The sequence below is a fragment of the Cibotium barometz genome, chromosome 24 (assembly GCF_041138505.1).
Source record: "Cibotium barometz isolate CiBa-2024 chromosome 24, ASM4113850v1, whole genome shotgun sequence".
NCBI classification, from domain to species: Eukaryota; Viridiplantae; Streptophyta; class Polypodiopsida; order Cyatheales; family Cibotiaceae; genus Cibotium; species Cibotium barometz.
Window position 1 is genome coordinate 22222947 of NC_141069.1, and position 22904 is coordinate 22245850.

Sequence of the window (22904 nt, forward strand, 5' to 3'; positions counted from 1 at the left end):
TGAATCTGTCTAGCAGGCATATAGTCTGGAATATGGCCTCTACCATCATAGGAGGCGCAGCAAACTCTGCTCGGATAATGTCATGAGGTACTGACGGTTTGCTGCGTATCATGCGTGCCATCATGAGGGCCTGTGGTCTCTCTATCTGTGTCCACCAATGAGTAGCAAGGCCTGGCGCCCATACTGCTGCTCCATACATCAATGCCGGTGTGACTAATGTGTCAAATAGCCACCCCTTCGTCCGGGGCTCCTGAAAATGCGCCTGGTGGCACTGTCTCTCTAGCATAGCCAATGCTGCATATCCCCGTGTCAATCTAGCTCTGGCTGCTGAACCCATGGTAAAGCGTGTGGCTGCTGCAGAGAAGGTAACCCCTAGGTACACGTATGATGTCACCACCTCCACCTGGCATCCTGCGAGAGTGAATGTCAGCTGACTCCTGCCCTGTCTCGATGTATGAAAGACCATAACCTTGGTTTTCCCAAGGTTCACAGTAAGACCCCTCTGCGTGCAGAAATCATGGAGTGCATGTAGATGCTGCTGTAGACCACCTGGGGACTCAGACACTAATACAATATCATCAGCATAGAGCATAATATGTACTGAGGTACCTGCTAAATCCACTCCATCTCCGCCTCCCCGTGTAATGAAGTCAGCCACCTCATCAATGTATAACCCAAATAGCGTGGGGGAAAGTGGGCATCCTTGCTTCACACCAATGGTGCTAGCAATAGTCTCGGACATACCTCCTGGACATCTGACTCGCCCAAAAACCTGCTCATATAATGCATAGATGCCCCATGTCATATCTGCTGGTATGCCAAGAGACTGCAGGCGCTGAAAGAGCCTCTCTCGTGGTACTGTGTCAAATGCCTTGCGGAAATCCACAAAGCAGCAATAGAGCTTTCTCTTCCTCACTCTGGCCTGATCAATCATACATCTCAAAGTGAATACATGGTCAGTGGTAGAGAAAGCTCTCCTGAAGCCTGCCTGCCCTGATGAGCGTAAGCCTGCTCGCTCAGCATATAAGCTAAGCTCCTGCTCCAGCACTGCACCATAGAGTTTGGCTAGCACGTGGCCAACCATAACCGTCCTGTAGTTGCTCGGATCGAGCATATCCCCTGTTTTGTGAATCGGCACAATGGTGTGCATCGTCCACTCCGCAGGCAAACCCTCTGCTAGTGCCCTGTTAAACAGGTGTGCAAGAAAAGGAGCTAAAGAATCTACTGCATATATGAGATGCTCACCCTGCAGGCCCATATGGTCGGCGGCCCGTCCATGCTGTAGGCGGCGGATAGCTTCCTGTACCATCGAGTGGGTAAAGAAGCTAGCTGTGGTAGGTCGAGGCTCCTGTGGCTGAGGTATAGGTGGCTGCTGTGGGGCATGGTATAGACCCTCTGCATATGTGTGCCATGTCTGTGGGTCTGCAATAGGCGTCGGGGTCCGGGGCTCTCTGAAGTGCCGCCATGAGACAGGGCTATCTCTACTCATGAAGAAATGAAAGATCTCTAGCTCCTGTATCTCTGCGAAGGCCCGCCTTTTGCGGCGAGTAAGTCTCCTCATCTCTCTCCTCGACTCCTGCTCTGTGATGGCTCCCAAGGCTCTCTGTATGCGGAGTCGTGAGTATAGGGCTCTGCACTCGTCATCATACCATCTGTTCTGGGGCATAGTCCCAGGTCTCGCAGGCTCTCCTGAGTGTACACGATGTGGGAAGCTCTGTAATGCAGCCGTGTGTAGGAGTGATGCGAGCTGGGCTGTAATGGTATCCATAGATGCCAGGGGATCCATGAGTAGGAGTCCATCCTCTACTCTGCCAGTGTATATGTCTGCCATGTCATGTGTGAAGTAGATGGTAGTGTGTGGCGTCGGTATGTGGGGGGCTGGTGATACTGGTGATCCGGCTAGTGAAAATGCCAAGTATGTATGATCTGCTCCAATAGGACGAGGTGGAATGGAGAATGAGGTGACAAGCTGTGATGCCTCCAAAGACCCCATAATGTAGTCTACCACCGTGCCTCCGGTCCGTGTATGACCCCCATGTGGGAAGCATGTCAGCCCTCCTGACCCCGGCCACTGTAGCATCCCGTTATAAATAACGAGACGATGCCTGGCTCCCAACTCTAGTAAGTGGTCCCCATAATGCCCTCTGTCTGGTCCAGTGTCCTCTGATGCCCGACTAGCCCCTATCTCCTCTGGATCCACAGGGTGGAGGATCTCCATGTCATCATAGTCATACACCTCACACTGTCTGCTCTGTGTGTGGGCATTGAAGTCGCCCGTAAGAAATACTTCCCCTAGTGTAGAATAATGCATAATCTCCTCTGACAGACAAGTGTATGGCGAGGCTCCTATCTCCTCCTCCTGTGGCCATGAGAGAGAGAGAGAGAGAGAGAGAGAGAGAGAGAGAGGGTTATAATTCAGCCGGATATTGAAAAGGCTTATGATCACATTAGTAGTTGGTTTTTTCTTTCATAGCTTATGCAGACTTTGGGATTTAGCCCTCAAATGTCTTCTTTGAGTTCTACTATTTGACAACATGCAATGGCTAGGCTTATGATTAATGGTGGGGTGACTAAGCCCATTCATTTGATGAGATCGGTCAAGCAAGGATGCCCACTTAGCCTTCTCTTGTTTACAAATGTTACACATCCAATCTTATCTCAACTGGATAAGCTAGTGGAGGACACTAAAGTTGTAGAGAAGCTCTTCCAAGCTGAGAGCAGATGGTCGACCGGGCATTGACAAATGATTCTTTCATGTTCCTTAAGGCTCAAAGAGATAATGTTCAGAAGGCTATGGCTCTTTTGGGATACTTTTGGTCTTTCTTTAGGGTTATACATTAATATGCAGAAATGTGCTCTAATAAGCTATACCGAGAGCGATTTTCTTGGTTTGGGATGGAATGGGCATGTCATACAAAGGGGATGCATCACACGCCACTTGGGTTATCCGACTGGAGTGGATGTTGATTCACATGCTTTTTTAGCATGGATTGCTGCAAGGATAAATGATAAGTTTGTGTATTGGAAATATTAGGGTTGGCCTATACATGTTCAGCTCAAAGTGGTACAATCCATTATGATTAGCATGATATCTTTTTTCTTGCCTTTATTTCCATGGATAGGCAAAGATTTACATCAGATACAACAACGAATTAGATTTATGCTATGGAAAAGAGGAGAAAATAAGCTAGGGAAGACATAGATTTCTTGGGAACATGTTACTTCTCCGAAGAGGAAGACAGATTTCTTGGGAACATGTTACTTCTCCGAAGAGGAGTGGAGGGGCAGCCCTATTAGATGATGTCAGATTACATATGGTTGCTAGGAGATGGCCTTTATTGCAAGATATGTGTGTATCTGAATAGCCATGGGTGGTAATGGGTAAGGCGCTCATAAAGGAGGTCGCACTTGTGCATGGTAATACTAGGATTGATGGTACATGGTGGGATGTAGTGAATGGTTCCCAACAGGTTCAAGTGGTAGCTTCATCTCTCCTTTCTCATTTGATGATCTCATGGAAGATGGTGTTGGCACACACTAAATGGAAGCCTTCAAATCAGCGATTGCAGTTAAAGTCTATAGGGCAGGTGAAGTGTTCGCTACTTCACGACATCTGGAGTGGCTTGACAAACTTGTTGAGTGGCCGAAACTCAATAGAATGGCTCGATTGGGACTAGTGAGAATTATGGATGCGTTGTTGCTACTTCACGACATCTGGAGTGGCTTGACAAACTTGTTGAGTGGCCAAAACTCAATAGAATGGCTCGATTGGGACTAGTGAGAATTATGGATGCGTTGTTGCTACGTAGAGGCCACTTATTGTCTTTTCAAAAAATCCATCAATCTTTTCGAGTTCCATGTGGATATGTACAGTTATGGGAGAAGGTGAGGGCATGACCTACACCGTTTGGTGATATGCCTCAGTTGGAGGATCAACAACCTTGGTTAGATTGGGCATTTAGAAAGCCTAAGAACATTGTCCAGTATACAACAAATCAAGTGTACCATATGATGGTGGAAGATAAGCATTGAATCATTGAGAAGGCTAATAGGGTATGGAACATCAAGAAAAGTAGGGCCTGGTGAAAGGAAGTAATCTTATAGCACTGGTGGTCTAAGATTCCATATCAAGGGATGGTGTTCCTATGGTGCATGCTAGTTGGAGGCCTACCATTGGGGGACCAGTTTGCAAAAGCAGCGGATTGCTTTTGGTTATTGCATGTTTTCTACTACATGCTTGGAAACATGCCCACATCTTTTCATTTCATGTCTGGTGACAAAGAAGGTGTGGGATTTCCTTTCTCGCGTATGGATTCCGTTGATAGTTAGATGGGCTTGCAAAGGTTAAAGACTAGATTTTTGGCAAGATTCCGAATGGGCCGGATAACCTAGAACATTCATTTTTTTTTTCATTTTTTCAAGTGGACAAGTCTGTGGCATATCTAGTTAGCTTTCTAGGAATGCCTTTATATTTGATGTAAAAGTTGGTAGTATAGCTCACATAGATCGTGGGCTACTATTGTGGCAAGTGTCTTCCTTGTGGGGTCAGCTCATTTGGTGGAGAATGACATGGCTATATATTGGATAAGGGTACTTCGAGCTACACCTGTGGTTTGGAGTAATTAGTGAGGGAAAGCTAGTACATCACATGGCAGCCATGTGGCCATTTGTAAAGTGATTTTTGGTAATATATCTTCTATTACGAAGAGAGAGAGAGAGAGAGAGAGAGAGAGAGAGAGAGAGAGAGAGTCTTGTGTTATTCATGTTTTAATGTGTTCTCATATGCTTTGCCATGGTTTTATTTATTTGCACATGGTTGTTCAATTCTAGTTTGAAATGTAAGTGAGTGGTGAGAGATTTCTCCTTGTGCCAAGATCCTATCACTTGGCTCTACAAGGCAAATAAGACTAAGGTTCAATTCAAGTTTAGAATGTAAGTGAATGGTAGAATGTAAGTGAATGGTGAGAGATTTCTCCTTGTTTTAAGATCCTATCACTGGGGCTCTACAAGGTAATAAGAAGACTAAGGTTCTAGACTAAGGTTCCATTAAAAGTTTTACTCTGCCCTCTAGAGGAAATCCTTAATAGAACCATTTGTTGAAAATACCAATGTGACACTAACAAGGAATTTACAAAAGTTTAGATTTGAATTATATACGTTTGTGAGTTTAGTGATCCATGGTTAAGAATGAGAACACCTAATTTGGCTCATCATCAATAAAGTTTGTGAGTTTAGTGATCCATGGTTAAGAATGAGAACACCTAATTTGGCTCATCATCAATAAAGTCATCAACAAAGCCATCTCATGTAAATGCTTGGACTAAAGGTTTGAAGAAGTAGAATAGGGGTTATCATTAGGATTTAGGGCATCTTGAAGGGCATGAAGAGGTCACAAATATAAAATTAAATTGGAGATGGGGCTAGGTCTTTAGTTAGGTAGATAGAAAGTGTTCTTCTTGGGATATTCCTCAACCCTTATTATGCATGGAAAGGTCACCCTTGCTAGCACTATTTAGAATAATATAGTTTATTTCTTATGTTGTTAGAGGCCATTCAAGAGATAGATAGAGAAATTAGAGAAAGTCCTTAAATTAACATTACAAGGCAACAACAAGACCAAGGTAAAGTGCCCCAAATATTATTCATCAAAGGGATAAAGGAGGATTGGAGGTTCTCAACATTTGAGCTTTGGCCAATAAGCTTGCAATCAAATGGCATAACTATTATTAGATAATAAACAAAGTGTAAAAGTGATGCAAGAATGGGTATAATTATTGCTAGGTAATAAATAAAGTGTAAAAGTGATGTAAGCATGTTGCTTGAGGTTTTCTTTATGTGTGGACAATTTGACATAGTTTCAAGTAATGTGGAAAAGTGAACAACAGGCATGGTGTTCACATAAACACTTGCTTCAATGGAATGGGAGGAAATGGAGAATATGGGGTGTTGAACAAGACTCCATGTGGATTCCTTTTTGCATTAATGACCACCATTTTGATATACAATGGGCTAGAAGCTTGAATAAAAATGACCAAAAGACCTTGGGAGACATGTGCATGGGATCTTCACAAATACTCACGGCACACTTTAAAGACTATTAAAATCTAGTTTAATCTAAAATTAGTAGATAGACATATTGTTTCTCTTAGGATACATGCTTTAATAAATGGGAAACAATGATCTTGCAATGGCACAACTCTGCCATTGACAACCATTTTCTTTATGAATAATTCCCCTTATTGTCATAGAAACTATGGTTTATCTCCTCAAAACGGGTCAAAATTAACATTATTCATAGTATGGTGGACCACACCAGGGACGAAACAATGGGGAAGATGTGCAACATTTTGTAAGTTAAGAAAGATTGTATGTAAAGAGTGAAAGGAAGCCTATCTTAGCAAAAAAAGATCCTCTCTTCCGTGATCATAAATTAATTTTGCTTATTCATTAACCATTTTTTGTTGCCTATCAGATTTAGTGTAGACCCTTATTTTGCAAATTGAAGCTCATTTTGTTGCATTCAAGTTATGAATACCTTGCGTTTTGCAATCTTTAGGTCAATACTTGGCACCCGAGTGTGTAAAGGCCCCTATCATGCAATGTGTAGTTCACTGTGGCATCCAAGTGTGAAAAGACCCTTTGTTTACCATTTGTAGCTCCATTTGTGTGTAAGGACGCTAAATTTGCACTCTATAGATTGGCATCCAAGCCTTATTTCCAAGCTCATCAAGTTGGCAATAGACTCATCATGCATGCTGTGGGATCCAACTTTGTAAAGACCACATAATGAGCAATTATATTATCAATCCAATAACTAATCCCTCTCGCATATGGAATTTTCAACTTTTCAAGAAGAAGGTGAAGAAAAGGAAGAGATCCCGGGAGAACCCAATTTTGCAACGCTGGAACGAAGGCTAGGGAAATGTCTATGATGCGTACGGTGGGAAGGGGGGTGTGGATACTGGGTGCGTAGTAGAATGCAGCGTGCAGCAAGGCAGCTGATTCGCCTTGTAACCTGTGATTTTCGCAAAGCCCTTTATATGAATGCAGCGTTTTTCCATACAGCAGCAGCAGCAGCAGGGACCCATCATCATTATCATCACCACTCCGCCCTAGCGGGCAGACCCATCATCACATTGCAGAGCTGCATTCACTTCTCTGTGTTGCAGCTTCTTTGCCCCTCACACAGTGGCTTCTGGCTCATCCGATGCTACTGTAACGGGTGTCCTCTGTCATCCCTTCTAACACACGACCATGATGGCTTGCACGCCACAGAGCTAAGCAAAACAGGTTTGTTTCTCATCAACACCACTTTTACCTCGCATTTGAGTTCTTGGGTTGGGTGAGTTTTAATGAAAAAAACAAAAAAGCAGTTTTGTTTTGTTTTGGGAATGTGATCTCACGTTATCGTTATTGAGTACATTTGCAAATTGCTAGAGTGTGGTTTTAACAGTCCATATCTGATCTTGGTTTTCGATTAGTGAGTTTGTTTTATGGGTAGGGACTTTTCAACAAAAAACAAACAATAAGATATTGAATTCATTCACTCTTTTTGCATTGTTTGTATATACATACATACATACTACAAACACATGTGCATGCGTATACACACACACACACACACACACACACACACACACACACACACACAAACATATATCATTCATACATGTCTATATATGATGTATGTGTAGGTATTTGTGTGTGGAATTTTTGTACAGTTCCCCTTGAAACGGGGCGTGACTGGCTTACTGTTTATGGTTTGTTTCCCTGGCCTTCCTAAGGAATATTTTGAACTTTTCTTGTTGATTGGGTGCTCTATCAGCCAGGCCTCAAGGTACCCCCACCAAAATCACCCCCCCACCTCACCTCCGGAACGGCAGTGAGGATTGTCGTTTGGGTTGCAGGACTCCCACCCTTCGAGTGGGTATAGCCTCATTGGAGAGCCTCCCTTGACAGTTTGCGATTTCGTGATTGGATGGTTCTCAATTATTGCAGAGGATCGGGTTTTCCAGCTTGCCCGGACAGTGCTTTGTTTGCTGACAGATATGGAAGCTATTAGCCAAGCATGCAAACAAGAGCTTTTGCTCCAGCTACAGAGATCTAGATGGCCCGCTTGTGGATGCACATGAAACAGTGCAAGTAAGAAGTCCACTTAGCTGTGTCTCTGCCCAAGTTCGAAATACTCATTATTATACCCTTGAAGCATATCCAAACATCTGCAATACATAGTCATCATTACATAAACATTATAATGAGGACGTGAAACCGATCCCGTCAAGTGGGAATAGACTCCGTTGGACACCCACACGCGTAAATAGCACAACTTAAATATCACAATATGAATGGACAACTCAACAACAATTGAAAACTGAAATGAAATGAAATGATGATCAATGGACACCAGCACTGGGGCCGGAATGGGCCGATCCCCCCCTCAATAAATGATATATTATTGGGAGTATTTAAGTGATACAATGCTCCATGGGTTCAATGAACCAGATGATGTCCATGTACAACTGAGATGAATACAGTTACCAAACAAGAGACTTGAAGTAGACGTTCAAAGGAGAGTAATCCAATTGAAGAAGACTAATCTCTACGGTCCTGTGCCTTCACTGGAATCCGCAGAGAGCGCCCCACTGGTGTTCCAGGACCACGCACAAACAGGCGCTCCCGTACTAACGCCTGGCTCTCCCGATCTCGGCACCCATGGACCGTGGTTCTCTAGAAGCTTGGACTACCCGGCACCGAACGGGTGTTAGCAGCAGAGGGTATCCCTTGTAAGATTTACACCAAAGACCTTTGCTTAAATCTCAATCCACTTACCTTGTAAAATAGTGGATATGGCCTTCGGAAGTACTAGGCACCCACGTACGAAAGGAGAAGTCTCTATTACTGCTGTTGCTCTGCCAGCCCGCAAGTGAGAGAGTCGCCTGGAGCTCGCTAGTGGGAGAACAAGTATCAGAGGCGCCTGAGTGCAGTTGCATAGAGGCTAGAGAAGGACATCTGGGCATAGCCGCCTGCGGGCAAAATAAGGAGGGCCTGTGCGCAGCCTTCTGCAAGGAAGAGAGGGTGGCGCCTAGGCGCAGCCGCCTGTGGGCAAGCGACATAGGAGACCTGTGCGCAGCCGTATGTGGGTAGTCAGATGAAGAGGTCGCTTGTCCGCAGCCGTCAAGTTGCAGTGGCCAGGCAAAGCAAGAGAGAGATGGAATCTACGTAGCCGCCTGCAAGTTGTACAGCCGCCTGTAAAGCGAGAGGGATGGAAGGACCTGTGCACAGTCACCTGCAAGGCAAGAGGACAGCCGCCTGCAGAGCAAGATGAAAAGAGACCTGTGTGCAAGAGTAAGCAGAGTTGCCTGTGGGCCAGCGTTGAATCAGAACTTGGGTGCAGCTGTCTTGCGGGTAAACGATGGAGAGGTTGCCTGGCGGCTAGATGAGAGAGAAGGTGGCCATGCATAGCCGCTTTTATGCAAGAGAAGTATTACCCTTGATTTGCATGGAGGGACACACGACCAACAGCTGGCCGGCCCACCTTGATTGCATGGAAACGGCCAGCTCCAACGTTCCCAAGGGGGGTGGATAGGTGGTCATGCACCCACCCCCACACACAAGATTTAGGGAGGAGTTCTCTCCCCACCATGGCCCATTCGTGGGTGCCCACCCTTCTAAAGGTACCATGAAATATTGGGAAGGGTGCCCACTCATTAATGAGTGTGAAACTGCAACCTTATAAAAACAAAGGTTAAAAAGAATGCTATGAAATAAACAAATGCAATACACTTACCACCTGTTCACACGCAACAAAACTCGTCAGAAGACACAGCAAACTTCACGACTCACTGGCAGGCGTCCCTGCTCAGTAAGTGGCACGTCAAACAAGCAAACACAAGAATACAAGTCACACGAAAACAGTTCCAAACATGCAAAACATGAATGCATGTGCAAATAGTATCATGGACATATCTCGCGTTCATGGAACAAGTACTAAACATTTCTGTTGGGCACAATAATGGCACGACAGAAAGTATAAATCTCGGTCTTTCTATGGAGTGACAGTCCCATAGGTAAGACATAGATCCAGGCACGAGCCTCCCTATGGAGTGACAGTCCCATAGGCAAGACACGGCACAAATATTGGCTCTTTCATGGCGTGACAATCCCATGGATAGAACACAATCCAGGTCATACACGGGTGGCACCAGTCTGGCTCCCGTCCATACGACACCATCCTGCTAACACACGGGTGGCACCAGTCTGGCTCCCGTCCATGTTATGCAAAAATACTGGCCCCTTCACATGAGACACCGGCCTGGTCTCAAGTGAATGAGACACAAATCTGGAGGGTGACATTCCCCCGGGCTTCTAAAGAGTTGTCCTCAACTGAAAAGCCTCAAGATATGCCTACAACAACTGTGGGTAATCAACAAAATAATCCTCGTTTACCCACTTTGCATCAATGGGTAAATAATTCTTGAACTTCACAAGGTATCTCCTGGAAAGCTTTCTTGCAACAGGTAGCTTTCTCTCCTTGTGAAAGACAATCTGTTCTGGCTGGAGGATCTCCTCAAGCTCATTAATCTCTTGCGGATCTTCTGTGACAGGCTCGTCAGGATCTGGCCCAACATACTTCCGCAAAAGACTCACATGAAATGCATTGTGAATCTTCCAATGACTAGGTAAAGCAAGCCTGTATGACACTTCATTGATCTTTTGAATCACCTTGAAGGGTCCATAATAGCGAGAAGAAAGCTTAGGATATGATCCTTCTCGTCCTGGCCTCTTCCGAAGCCTAGCTTTCTCAAATTTCAGCAAAACCCAATCACCTTCTTTGACTTGCATGTCCCTTCTATGCTTGTTATCAGCAGCCATTTTATGCTTATCTTGTGACCTTGCAATGGCTGTCCGTACCTGAGCAAAGGCTACATCCAAGTCACGAACATACTCATCAGTTGCAAAAATCTCATCCTTTGTACGAAGGATGGGTGGCAAGACCACTCTGCTATAAATAATCTCAAACGAGGCCTTTCCTGTGGAGGCATGGATCGTATTGTTGTAGGCAAACTCAACAAGTGGAAGATACTTCTCCCATGCAGTCTTTTGATCTGCCACATAACACTTCAACAAATCCAACACGACTGAATTTGCAGCTTCACTTTGGCCATCTGTTTGGGAATGATAAGCTGATGAAAACTCAAGTTTAGTGCCCATGTTATCAAATAAAGCCCTCCAGAGAAGGCTCGTAGTCCTGGGATCTCTATCCCCAACAATGGATTTAGGCATACCATGATGCTTGAAAATATTAGCAAGAAAAAGCTTCACCATATGATCAACTTTAATGGTTGACGGGCAAGAAATGAGCTTGCTTGCTAAACCTGTCCACAATGGTCTTTCCCATGGCTGCGAGGGAATAGGTAATGACTGAAGCAAAGCTGGGGGTTTTTGCCTGTCAAATTTCACTTTTTGGCAAGTAATACATGCACGTACATATGCCTCAATGTCTTTACGCATGCTTGGCCAAAAGAAATATCTCTCAATCATGCGTGTAGTGGGCATGATACCTCTATGACCAGCATAAGGTGGAGCGTGACATTCCTCCATAACCTTTGGACGCATATCCTTCACCACACATTAGCAATTATCCTTCATAAGATAACCCTCTTTGATCACATAAGAGGCATGTGACCATCAAATCAGTCCAAATATGACAAAAATCAGCATCCAAATGATACAAATCACGCATAGTAGTCAATTCCCCATGTGAGGCTACTGAAATTGCAGCCACATATGGCCTCCTGGACAATGCATCTGCTACCAAATTCTTCTTTATTGCTTTATTAATATGGATGTGTGATACAATAGGGATAGAATCTTCCTCTTTGCTAGCATGATCAACACTACCCTGCATATCGGGAACTGCATGCACATTAGGCTTAGACTGCTTGTCCTCTTGCATCTTGCTTACATTTGGGGCATTGTCGAAACATATGCTCTTTGCTTCCACATGCAAAACATTTTCCCTCTTTCGCATATTGCTCCCTTTGCTCAGGAGTCAAGCCAAACCTGTTCTTCTTGAGCACACTATCCATGGATGAGGTATTTTCAGCGTTACCTCCCTTTTGGACTTCCCTGAAGCCCTTTTTAGGTGGCTGTCCACCTTTTTGTTGCAGGTTTGGGGCAGCCTTATCTTTGCCCTTAGAACTCCCTTGATCTTGCTTAATTTTGAGCACCAATTGCTCCGTAGCAAGAGCAGAGGCTATAAGCTGTTGCAAAGTATGTTTCGGGTGCAATTCAATGCCCGAACGATAAGCGGAGCGAAACTCCTCTTTCTTTCATCTTCAGTGATTTGCATAAAGGGAGTTACCTCAAGCAACACTTTCCAAAACTTATTGCATAAAATCTGTCCTTAAACTCTTTCCAAGTGCAAATGGGGTCTTTGGTGGTCTTTTCAGTGATCCACCAATGAGCGGCTGTCCCCTTCAAGAACATGCTTGCATGACCAATTTTGGACTTCTCAGTGAAGTCCTCATCACTAAAAGCAATATCAAACTGTGCCACAAATGCTAACACCTTGGAAGCATCATGCTCTCCATGAAAAACATCAAACTTAACGGACTTGTCACCTACTTTAAATTCCTTGAGCTTTTTGGGATGAGGCTCATGGTCCTCTCTTTTTCTTTTCCCCTTATCCAACGGGGCAGCCGTATCTACATAGGCTCCATGGGCCATCATGGAAGTTTCATGAAGCACGGTGGCATGTGCTCCACGAACCTGAGGATCAGATGCATGTGACCTTCTTGCATAAGGCAATGTCTCTCCATGAGACAACTCAGTAGGCAAAGCTCTTCTAGTTGCAAACCTGTCACCCCCTCCATGGGATACATGCCTTGAATACATGTGACCATCATGCCCTCCATGAGCACTAGCATACATATACCTGTCACCCTTTGTGCCTTGTGGAGAAGATGCATGACGAGAGGTGGCTGTCACCTCTTCCCTTTGCATAAATGACCTCAACCTTTGAGATGCGGGATCTCCATGCTTCAAGGGAGGTGGATTTCTGAATTTCAGCTCTCCATCTTTCCCCTCTTTGATATCACCTTTGCGAAGGAGGCAGAAAAGTGCCAACTCCCTTTGGCTTCTTGCCCACTTCTCGTGCCATGGACTCAAAAGTCATGTCTACCATTGCATCAGCTTTCCTTGCTTCAATGGCACTTTGCACATGGGGATCTTCATGCAAAAATTTCAGCTCTTGCTCTTGTGCCTGCAAAAGCTTTCTCATATGCTCCAATTCAGCCCTCATTGCATTAGACTCTTCTTGCATAACTGTCTTTCCACGAGACGGTTGTCCCCTCGAATCACTATCATTCACCCTCTCAAGGGGCTTGTGCCTTCCTTGCAAAGCATCAGAACCACGCGAGGCACTTGATGGGCCCCTAGAATTAGGCACTTCCAAAGGATTGCCTTGGCTCTCCATTGTGTTAAGTGTGCTAGAAGCGGGGTGTCCAATACACAGGTTCGTTTCCCCACTAAGAAGAGGGAAATAACCGTGCTCTGATACCAATGAAACCGATCCCGTCAAGTGGGAATAGACTCCGTTGGACACCCACACGCGTAAATAGCACAACTTAAATATCACAATATGAATGGACAACTCAACAACAACTGAAAACTGAAATGAAATGAAATGATGATCAATGGACACCAGCACTGGGGCCGGAACGGGCCGACCCCCCCCTCAATATATGATATATTATTGGGAGTATTTAAGTGATACAATGCTCCATGGGTTCAATAAACCAGATGATGTCCATGTACAACTGAGATGAATACAGTTACGAAACAAGAGACTTGAAGTAGACGTTCAAAGGAGAGCAATCCAATTGAAGAAGACTAATCTCTACGGTCCTGTGCCTTCACTGGAATCCGCAGAGAGCGCCCCACTGGTGTTCCAGGACCACGCACAAACAGGTGCTCCCGTACTAACGCCTGGCTCTCCCGATCTCGGCACCCATGGACCGTGGTTCTCTAGAAGCTTGGACTACCCGGCACCGAACGGGTGTTAGTAGCAGAGGGTATCCCTTGTAAGATTTATACCAAAGACCTTCGCTTAAATCTCAATCCACTTACCTTGTAAAATAATGGATATGGCCTTCGGAAGTACTAGGCACCCACGTACGAAAGGAGAAGTCTCTATTACTGCTGTTGCTCTGCCAGCTCGCAAGTGAGAGTCGCCTGTAGCTCGCTAGTGGGAGAACAAGTATCAGAGGCGCCTGAGTGCAGCTGCATAGGGGCTAGAGAAGGACACCTGGGCACAGCCGCCTACGGGCAAAATAAGGAGGGCGTGTGCGCAGCCGCCTACGGGCAAAATAAGGAGGGCCCGTGCGCAGCCGTCTGCAAGCAAGAGAGGGTGGCACCTAGGCGCAGCCGCCTGTGGGCAAGCGACAGAGGAGACCTGTGCGCAGCCGTCTGTGGGTAGCCAGATGAAGAGGTCGCCTGTCCGCAGCCGTCAAGTTGCAGTGGCCAGGCAAAGCAAGAGAGAGATGGAATCTACGTAGCCGCCTGCAAGTTGTACAGCCGCTTGTAAAGCGAGAGGATGGAAGGACCTGCGCATAGTCACCTGCAAGGCAAGAGGACAGCCGCCTGCAGAGCAAGATGAAAAGAGACCTGTGCGCAAGAGTAAGCAGAGTCGCCTGTGGGCTAGCGTCGAATCAGAACTTGGGTGCAGCCGTCTTGGGGGTAAACGATGGAGAGGTCGCTTGGCGGCCAGATGAGAGAGAAGGTGGCCATGCATAGCCGCTTTTATGCAAGAGAAGTATTACCCCTGATTTGCATGGAGGGGCACACGACCAACAGCTGGCCGGCCCACCTTGATTGCATGGAAGCGGCCAGCTCCAAGGTTCCCAAGCGGGGCGGGTAGGTGGTCATGCACCCACCCCCACACACAAGATTTAGGGAGGAGTTCTCTCCCCACCATGGCCCATTCGTGGGTGCCCACCCTTCTAAAGGTACCATGAAATATTGGGAAGAGTGCCTACTCATTAATGAGTTTGAAACTGCAACCTTATAAAAACAAAGGTTAAAAAGAATGCTATGAAATAAACAAATGCAATACACTTACCACTTGTTCACACACAACAAAACTCGTCAGAAGACAGAGCAAACTTCACGACTCACTGGCAGGCGTCCCAGCTCAGTAAGTGGCATGTCAAACAAGCAAACACAAGAATACAAGTCACGAAAACAGTTCCAAACATGCAAAACATGAATGCATGTGCAAACAGTATCATGGACATATCTCGCGTTCATGGAACAAGTACTAAACATTCTTGTCGGGCACAATAATGGCACAACAGAAAGTATAAATCTCGGTCTTCCTATGGAGTGACAGTCCCATAGGTACGACAGATCCAGGCACGAGCCTCCCTATGGAGTGACAATCCCATAGGCAAGACACGGCACAAATACTGGCTCTTCCATGGCGTGACAATGGATAGAACACAGTCCAGGTCATACACGGGTGGCACCAGTCTGGCTCCCGTCCATACGACACCATCCTGCTAACGCACGGGTGGCACCAGTCTGGCTTCCGTCCATGTTATGCAAAAATACTGGCCCCTTCACATGAGACACTGGCCTGGCCTCAAGTGAACGAGACACAAATCTGGAGGGTGACAGGACATATGTGGGTTTAGCTAGCACTCGCGAGTCGTTACCCAACCATAGGCTCCAAACCGGATATAACGGTAAGCCACCCCGAGCTAGAGACCAATGCAATCTTGGCCTAGACCGCACCCTCTGTAATGGGAGGCGGACGCGTGTATTGGAATCGTATAAATGTGAACAAGATTCTGAGCACTTAACACTTGAGCATTACAACCACAAAGCTGAAAATGACAGAACACCACATAAAGGGGCCGGTGATAGGCTGACCCCCCCCCCCCCTTTAGGTTATATTACCAAAAGAGTCTGCAAAGTACAAGATTACGGGTGCCTGGGGATTCACCACCAGCCTGCACCTGATTCTTCCAAATACATTATGAATGAATACATTTCAAACAAGAGAATTTGTAGGTACATCCACCCTACACACAGGTACATCCGCCCTGCACAAGTCTCTTCACAGGTACATCCGCCCTGCACAAGAGTATCACAATCCTCAAAGGTACTCCGCCCTGCACAAGACGTAAATGGATCTTTAGGCCCTGTTTCCACGCGAGAAATTGATCTAGAAACCTGTGTTCTCCGCGAGCAAGTGTCCCCAATGCTTGCCCTAAGCACATGCTATACCAAGAATCCTTGAGACACATCCATGCTCACATATTCCATTGCTGTCCGGCCTGTTTTGTGCAATAACCAGTCCAAAACAGCAACTTTCTGTCGCGAGAAATCCACCTGTAAAGGGTCCTACAGCCCTGTGGAGGTCCCTAGAGCTGTCCTGTACTGTCCAAGTTGACTTTGGACACTTGTAACCAGCCCAAAACTCGCAATAACCAGAAATTGTAGGTCTGCAATTTACCAACCAGCCCTTTAGAAGAGTGTGGGGATCGTTGTCCAAGCTTGTGTGAGTCCGGGAAGCAAGCAACCAGCCCTGTAGCAACTCCCAAAGCTCCAACCAGCTCTCCAATATGTTGAATAATGAGTAAAACAGCCCAAAAGGGCCTCTTGAGGGAGGCGCCTTTTTCAGGTGCCACCTCAGGGGCCTGGTGGGTACACATGCTGGCTGACATGTGTCCCCATAAGGTGTCCAGGTAGGTGTCCAGCCCATAGTGCTCCATTTGTCCTGTTTCTATAAGTTTAGGTCCAACCAAATGGGAAATGGCCATAAGCTGTCCGGACTTCATTAATTTTGGTCCAACCAAATGCGAACGCATTATAAGTTGTCCGGCCACTTATTAATGAGTGTGGACCTGCAAACCAATAAACCTTAGTAGTAAATAAAGTAAGCTGTAAATTGAGTGTGGACGCACTTACCACCTGCAAAACCCATAAGCCCACAGTTTTAGGCCCAAACAGGAGTGCACACACGTGTCCACAAGGTGCCCGGGCGTCCCCGGTCCCTCGGACTTCACAAGCCAAAATAACAAGCATTGTCCAGGCAGCAAGACAATGTCACACAAAGTAAAATAAAGTTATGGCATGCATCATTTATGCATTGTGCACATGTAAACTTGGAGAACCACCTATCATCATTCTTGTACTTGAAAATATTCCGCCTGCCATCATAACACACCATGTGTGCATGGCCGGAATCCACACGGGCACCGCCCGAAAGTCCACAAATGTCCTGCCATGTCCTTGGACTCATATGCATCCACTCATATGATCCATACACATGCCCAGGTATAATACATACATGCATCCGCATGTTTCTAGGCCTGACACGCATCCGCATGTCCCTAGTAAAATAAGGGGTTTGTGACATTCCCCCCGGCTTCTAATCAGTTGACCGCAACTGAAAAGCCTCCAGATAGGCCTTCAAAAGTTCTGGGTAATCCCTGAAGTAGGCCTCATGCATCCATTTCGCATCCAAAGCTGAATAATTCTTGAACTTCACAAGGTACCTACGAACAAGTTTGCCTCCCGCAAGCTTTCGTTCCTTGTGAAAAACAATCTGTTCAGGTTGAAGAATCTCTTCCAGCTCATCCACCTCGGGTGGGTCTTCTAAAACCGGCTCAAACGGTGTCGGTCCCACATAAGGCCTCAATAGCCTCACATGAAAAGCATTATGCATGTTCCAATGATCTGGGAGTACAAGCCGAAATGCAACATCATTGATCTTCTCCAAGATCTGAAAAGGTCCATAGTACCTGTTGGAAGGTTTAGGGTACTTTCCCTCTTTCCCTGGTCTCTTCCGAAGGCGTGCCTTTTCAAATTTCAGCAAGACCCAATCACCTTGTTTGAATTGTACATCCCTTCTATGCTTATCAGCTGCCTTTTTATTCTTGGTTTGAGACCTCTCTATGGCTGTCCGTACCTGTGCAAATGCAGTATCCAAGTCTCTGACATACTCATCTGCTGCAAAAATCTCATCCTTTGTACGAAGGATGGGTGGTAGTACCACCTTGCCATAGATAATCTCAAAGGGCGCCTTGCCTGTAGAAGTATGTACCGTATTGTTGTAGGCAAACTCCACAAGTGGTAAATACTTCTCCCAATCTGATTTGCGGTCGGATACATAAGATTTCAGTAATTCCAGGACGGCTGAATTTGCTATTTCACTTTGCCCATCTGTCTGTGGATGGTAAGCTGACGAGAAGTTCAGCTTTGTACCCATATTGTCAAACAATGCGCGCCAAAATAAGCTTGTGGTTCTAGGATCTCTATCCCCCACAATAGATTTAGGCATGCCATGGTGTTTGAATATCTGTGCCAAAAACATCCTAGCCATATGATCTGGCTTTATTGTCTTGCGCACGGGAATGAAATGTGCCTGCTTGCTAAACCTGTCAATGACGGTCCAAATAGTATCATTTCCCTGTGGCGTCCTTGGTAAATTCATAATGAAATCCATAGCAATGCTTTCCCATGGTTCATTTGGTATAGGCAAAGGCTGAAGCAATCCAGGTGCTTTATGTTGGTCAAACTTGACCTTTTGACATACCATACATTCACGTACATATGCTTCAATATCCTTGCGAATATCTGGCCAAAAGAAATACCTCTCCAAAGCTTGTGCTGTGGCCAAAATGCCTCCATGACCTGCATATGGAGGAGCATGGCACTCATCCATAACCTTATGGCGAAGGTTCTTTACCACACACATACGATTTTGCATCATGAGATATCCATCTCTTATGACATAAGATGGGACAGCAATACCCTCTTGCAAATCAACCCATACATGTGATATGCAGCGGAAGTCTTTGTATTGGGAGATCTTGTCACACAAATGCTCACACCGTCTTCTGTATCCTGAGTTTCGTGAGTTTAGCAATCCATTTCAATACTTCAAACTTTAAAGAGATGAGAGAGAGAGATATGAGAACTGTACACCAGATTGGGTCCCGAATTACCCACTGAAGGGCCCCCTATCCCGATAACAAGTTAGTATTTGCTTTATTTCTTTAGAGAGAATGACTGTGGACTGTAGATAAACCAAACGCAAGATCTCGGAGGATCGGAGAGTGGCTGATCTGTACACTGCTGTAGAAACACCTCGATGACCTGATCTCGAGCCTATGCACTCTTCCCAAGGGCATGAGGAAGGGCTGCACACCTGAGGCTGAGAGAAGAAGAAGGTGGACTGTTCTACACTATGTTAGAATGCTGAAAACACTTATGAATGCTGTGTTACCTTCACCAGATGACTGCTGCATGTATGGATGATGCACAGAAGGCTGGATACTGATGCAAACTGCAGATTCAGGGCTGGAAACTGCTGTAGACTATTGATTCAGGGCTGGAAACTGCTGTGGACAGAAACGCAGACTTGTAGGGGTGCTGATGGACTGAAACGCAGAGGTTCTGGGACTGCTGGACAGAAAACGCAGAGGTACTCTGCTGCTGGACTGAAACGCAGGCTGGCTGCAGGCTGTTTGCTGGCGTTGAACTGAGGCTTGACAATATGCTGAATTAGAGACTGTAGAGGACTGAATCAGGGCTGCTTTGATGCTGAAAACAGGCTGATTGGAGGCTGATAGCAGACGCCTAGGGCTGACTGAAGCAAGGGTTCTCTGTCACAAATCCCTATATTCTAGGGACATGCGGATGCGTGTCAGGCCTAGAAACATGCGGATGCATGTATGTATTATACCTGGGCATGTGTATGGATCATATGAGTGGATGCATATGAGTCCAAGGACATGGCAAGACATTTGTGGACTTTCGGGCGGTGCCCGTGTGGATTCCGGCCATGCACACATGGTGTGTTATGATGGCAGGCGGAATATTTTCAAGTACAAGAATGATGATAGGTGGTTCTCCAAGTTTACATGTGCACAATGCATAAATGATGCATGCCATAACTTTATTTTACTTTGTGTGACATTGTCTTGCTGCCTGGACAATGCTTGTTATTTTGGCTTGTGAAGTCCGAGGGACCGGGGACGCCCGGGCACCTTGTGGACACGTGTGTGCACTCCTGTTTGGGCCTAAAACTGTGGGCTTATGGGTTTTGCAGGTGGTAAGTGCGTCCACACTCAATTTACAGCTTATTTCATTTACTACTAAAGTTTATTGGTTTGCAGGTCCACACTCATTAATAAGTGGCCGGACAACTTATAAGCGTTCGCATTTGGTTGGACCAAAATTAATGAAGTCCGGACAACTTATGGCCATTTCCTATTTGGTTGGACCTAAACTTATACAAACAGGACAAATGGAGCACTATGGGCTGGACACCTACCTGGACACCTTATGGGGACACTTGTCAGCCTGTATGTGTACCCACCAAGCCCCTTAGGTGGCACTGGAGAAAGGCGCCTCCTTCAAGAGGCCTTTTGGGTTGTTTTATTCATCATTCAACACATTGGAGAGCTGGTTGGAGTTTTGGGAGTTGCTACAGGGCTGGTTGCTTGCTTCCCGGACTCACACAAGCTTGGATAATGATCCCCACACTCTTCTAAAGGGCTGGTTGGTAAATTTCAGACCTGCAATTTTTGGTTATTGCGAGTTTTGGACTGGTTACAGTGTCCAAAGTCAACTTGGACAGTACAGGACAGCTCTAGGGACCTCCACAGGACTGTAGGACCCCTTACAGGTGGATTTCTCGCGATAGAAAGTTGCTGTTTTGGACTGGTTATTGCACAAAATAGGCCGGACAGCAATGGAATATGTGAGCATGGATGTGTCTCAAGGATTCCTGGTATAACAGGTGCTTAGGGCAAGCATTGGAGACACTTGCTCGCGGAGAACACAGGTTTCTAGATCAGTTTCTCGCGTGGAAACATGGCCTAAAGATCCATTTACATCCCGTGCAGGGCGGAGTACGTGTGAGGATTGTGGTACTCTTGTGCAGGGCGGATGTACCTGTGAAGAGGCTTGTGCAGGGCGGATGTACCTGTGTGTAGGGCGGATGTACCTACAGACTCTCTTGTTTGAAATGTATTCATTCATGATGTATTTGGAAGAATCAGGTGCAGGCTGGTGGTGAATCCCCAGGCACCCGTAATCTTGTACTTTGCAGACTCTTTTGGTAATATAACCTAAAGGGGGGGGGGGGGGTCAACCAATCATCGGCCCCTTTATGTGGTGTACTGTCATTTTCAGCTTTGTGGTTGTAATGTTCAAGTGTTAAGTGCTCAGAATCTTGTTCACATTTATACGATTCCAATACACGCGTCCGCCTCCCGTTACATTGGTATCAGAGCTCAGTTTTTCCCCTCATTGGAAAACGGTCTGAGGCTTGGAATCATAAGTGGTGACCTGATTTGAGTGTCATGGACAGCCACATTTCTGACAGTGTGGAGAACACACAGGACCGTGAATTTCATGGTACAAAGGATGCAAGAGATGCTGCAGGCAATGATGTCTATGGAGATGCAGGTACTCATGACACTATGCATTTTGATTTGGAATCTTTGAGGCGTCAAGTGCGACGCTATAGGGCTGAAACCGAAGAGCTTAGGTCATTGAAAAATGACCCGGATGTACAAAGGGTGTTGGCTGCGAAGGCAAAGGCTTCGGTCCATGAAGTCACTTTTGAAGCAATTGCAAAGGAAATGGATGTTGAGAAACCCCGAGAGCTTGCACTTGCATACCTAATGGTTAAGGGTGATGTATATACCGAAGCAGATGGTAGTTTGGCTTTCAAGAAGTCACCCCTCATGGCTGCCCGTGGTGATGCACATGATGCACAACAAGCAGAAAGAGCACAGCAAGTGCCAAATGCTGAAAGGACAAGAGTCCCTGGTGCTAGGCTTGATGCAGGTCAAGAGAAGAGTAAGGATGAGGGATCCTCTACTCATTCCCGCTTTGCTCCAAGAAGACATGTCCGTTCTCGTGTTGAGCTTTCCACTCATTTGGAGAGTGTGGCTCAAGAGAGAACGAAGAGGGATCGTGAATCTTCATCGCGGCATCATCATCATGCAGATGAACAGGATGTACATAGGGATGCATATAGAAGGAAGAAGCGTCGAGAGTTCAAGTCCGGTGACAAGGTTGTAAAGTTTGAAAACTTTCAGGGACGGATGGACTCTACCAAAGCACTTGCTTTCATAAGACAGTTTGAGATAGCTTTTTGCAATGAAGACTTTTCAGAAAAGTCTATGCTCAGGCATGTGGGAATGCATCTCAAGGATACGGCAAGTTATTGGGGGCTTGCTAAAATACTTGATGGAAGTGCTGCCCCAACTTGGTCTTCTTTCAAAATTCAGTTTTATGATCAATTCTTACCACCAAACTTTGCAAAGGATGTACGCAAGGAGTGGGATTGGCTGTCCCAAGATGAGGGAGAGTCCGTTGCTTCATACATAGCAAAGTTTTGGAAAGTCCTTCTCAAGGTTACTCCCTTCATGAAGATTGGAGAGGACGAGAAGAAGAGAAAGTTTGAATCGGGGCTCCATCACATCATCCAACAAAGCTTGGGAGTGTACCCAAATAAGACCATACAAGAGCTTATACACTCAGCCATGATTGCGGAGAACTTGCACATAAAAGCACCCACAAATAAGCCATTTGCAGGTCAAAACAAGAGTGAATTCAGGGCTGGTTATGACCAGAAAAAGGGTGGACAGCCACCTAAGAATGCTCCCAAAGATGGCCGAGATGCAAAGGATGACTCCGAAAAGAAGCCGGGGGGGTAAACGCCACAATTTTGGGCTCTCAAAACAGCAATTGGAAGAGTACAGGAAGGCTGGAAAATGCTTTAAGTGTGGCAGTAAAGATCATATATATCCTAAATGCCCACAGAATCCTAAGAATGCTGAGCCTAATGTGCAAAAGCCTCTTGTGAACGTTGTACC

General features: G+C 45.9%; 1 protein-coding gene across 2 annotated transcripts in view; it reads left to right on the forward strand.

The window, feature by feature from the left end:
* Window positions 1-6765: 6765 nt before the first annotated feature.
* The window catches only part of LOC147625029 (uncharacterized), a 38138-nt gene continuing 21999 nt past the window's right edge, over window positions 6766-22904 (forward strand). The window contains exon 1 of one of the 2 annotated variants that reach the window (XM_086818258.1): window positions 6766-7290. In XM_086818258.1, the coding sequence (XP_086674384.1) occupies window positions 6978-7290 (313 nt within the window). In that variant the 5' untranslated portion in view covers window positions 6766-6977. The remainder of the gene's footprint in view (window positions 7291-22904) is intronic. The other variant, XM_086818257.1, reaches the window with a different exon arrangement.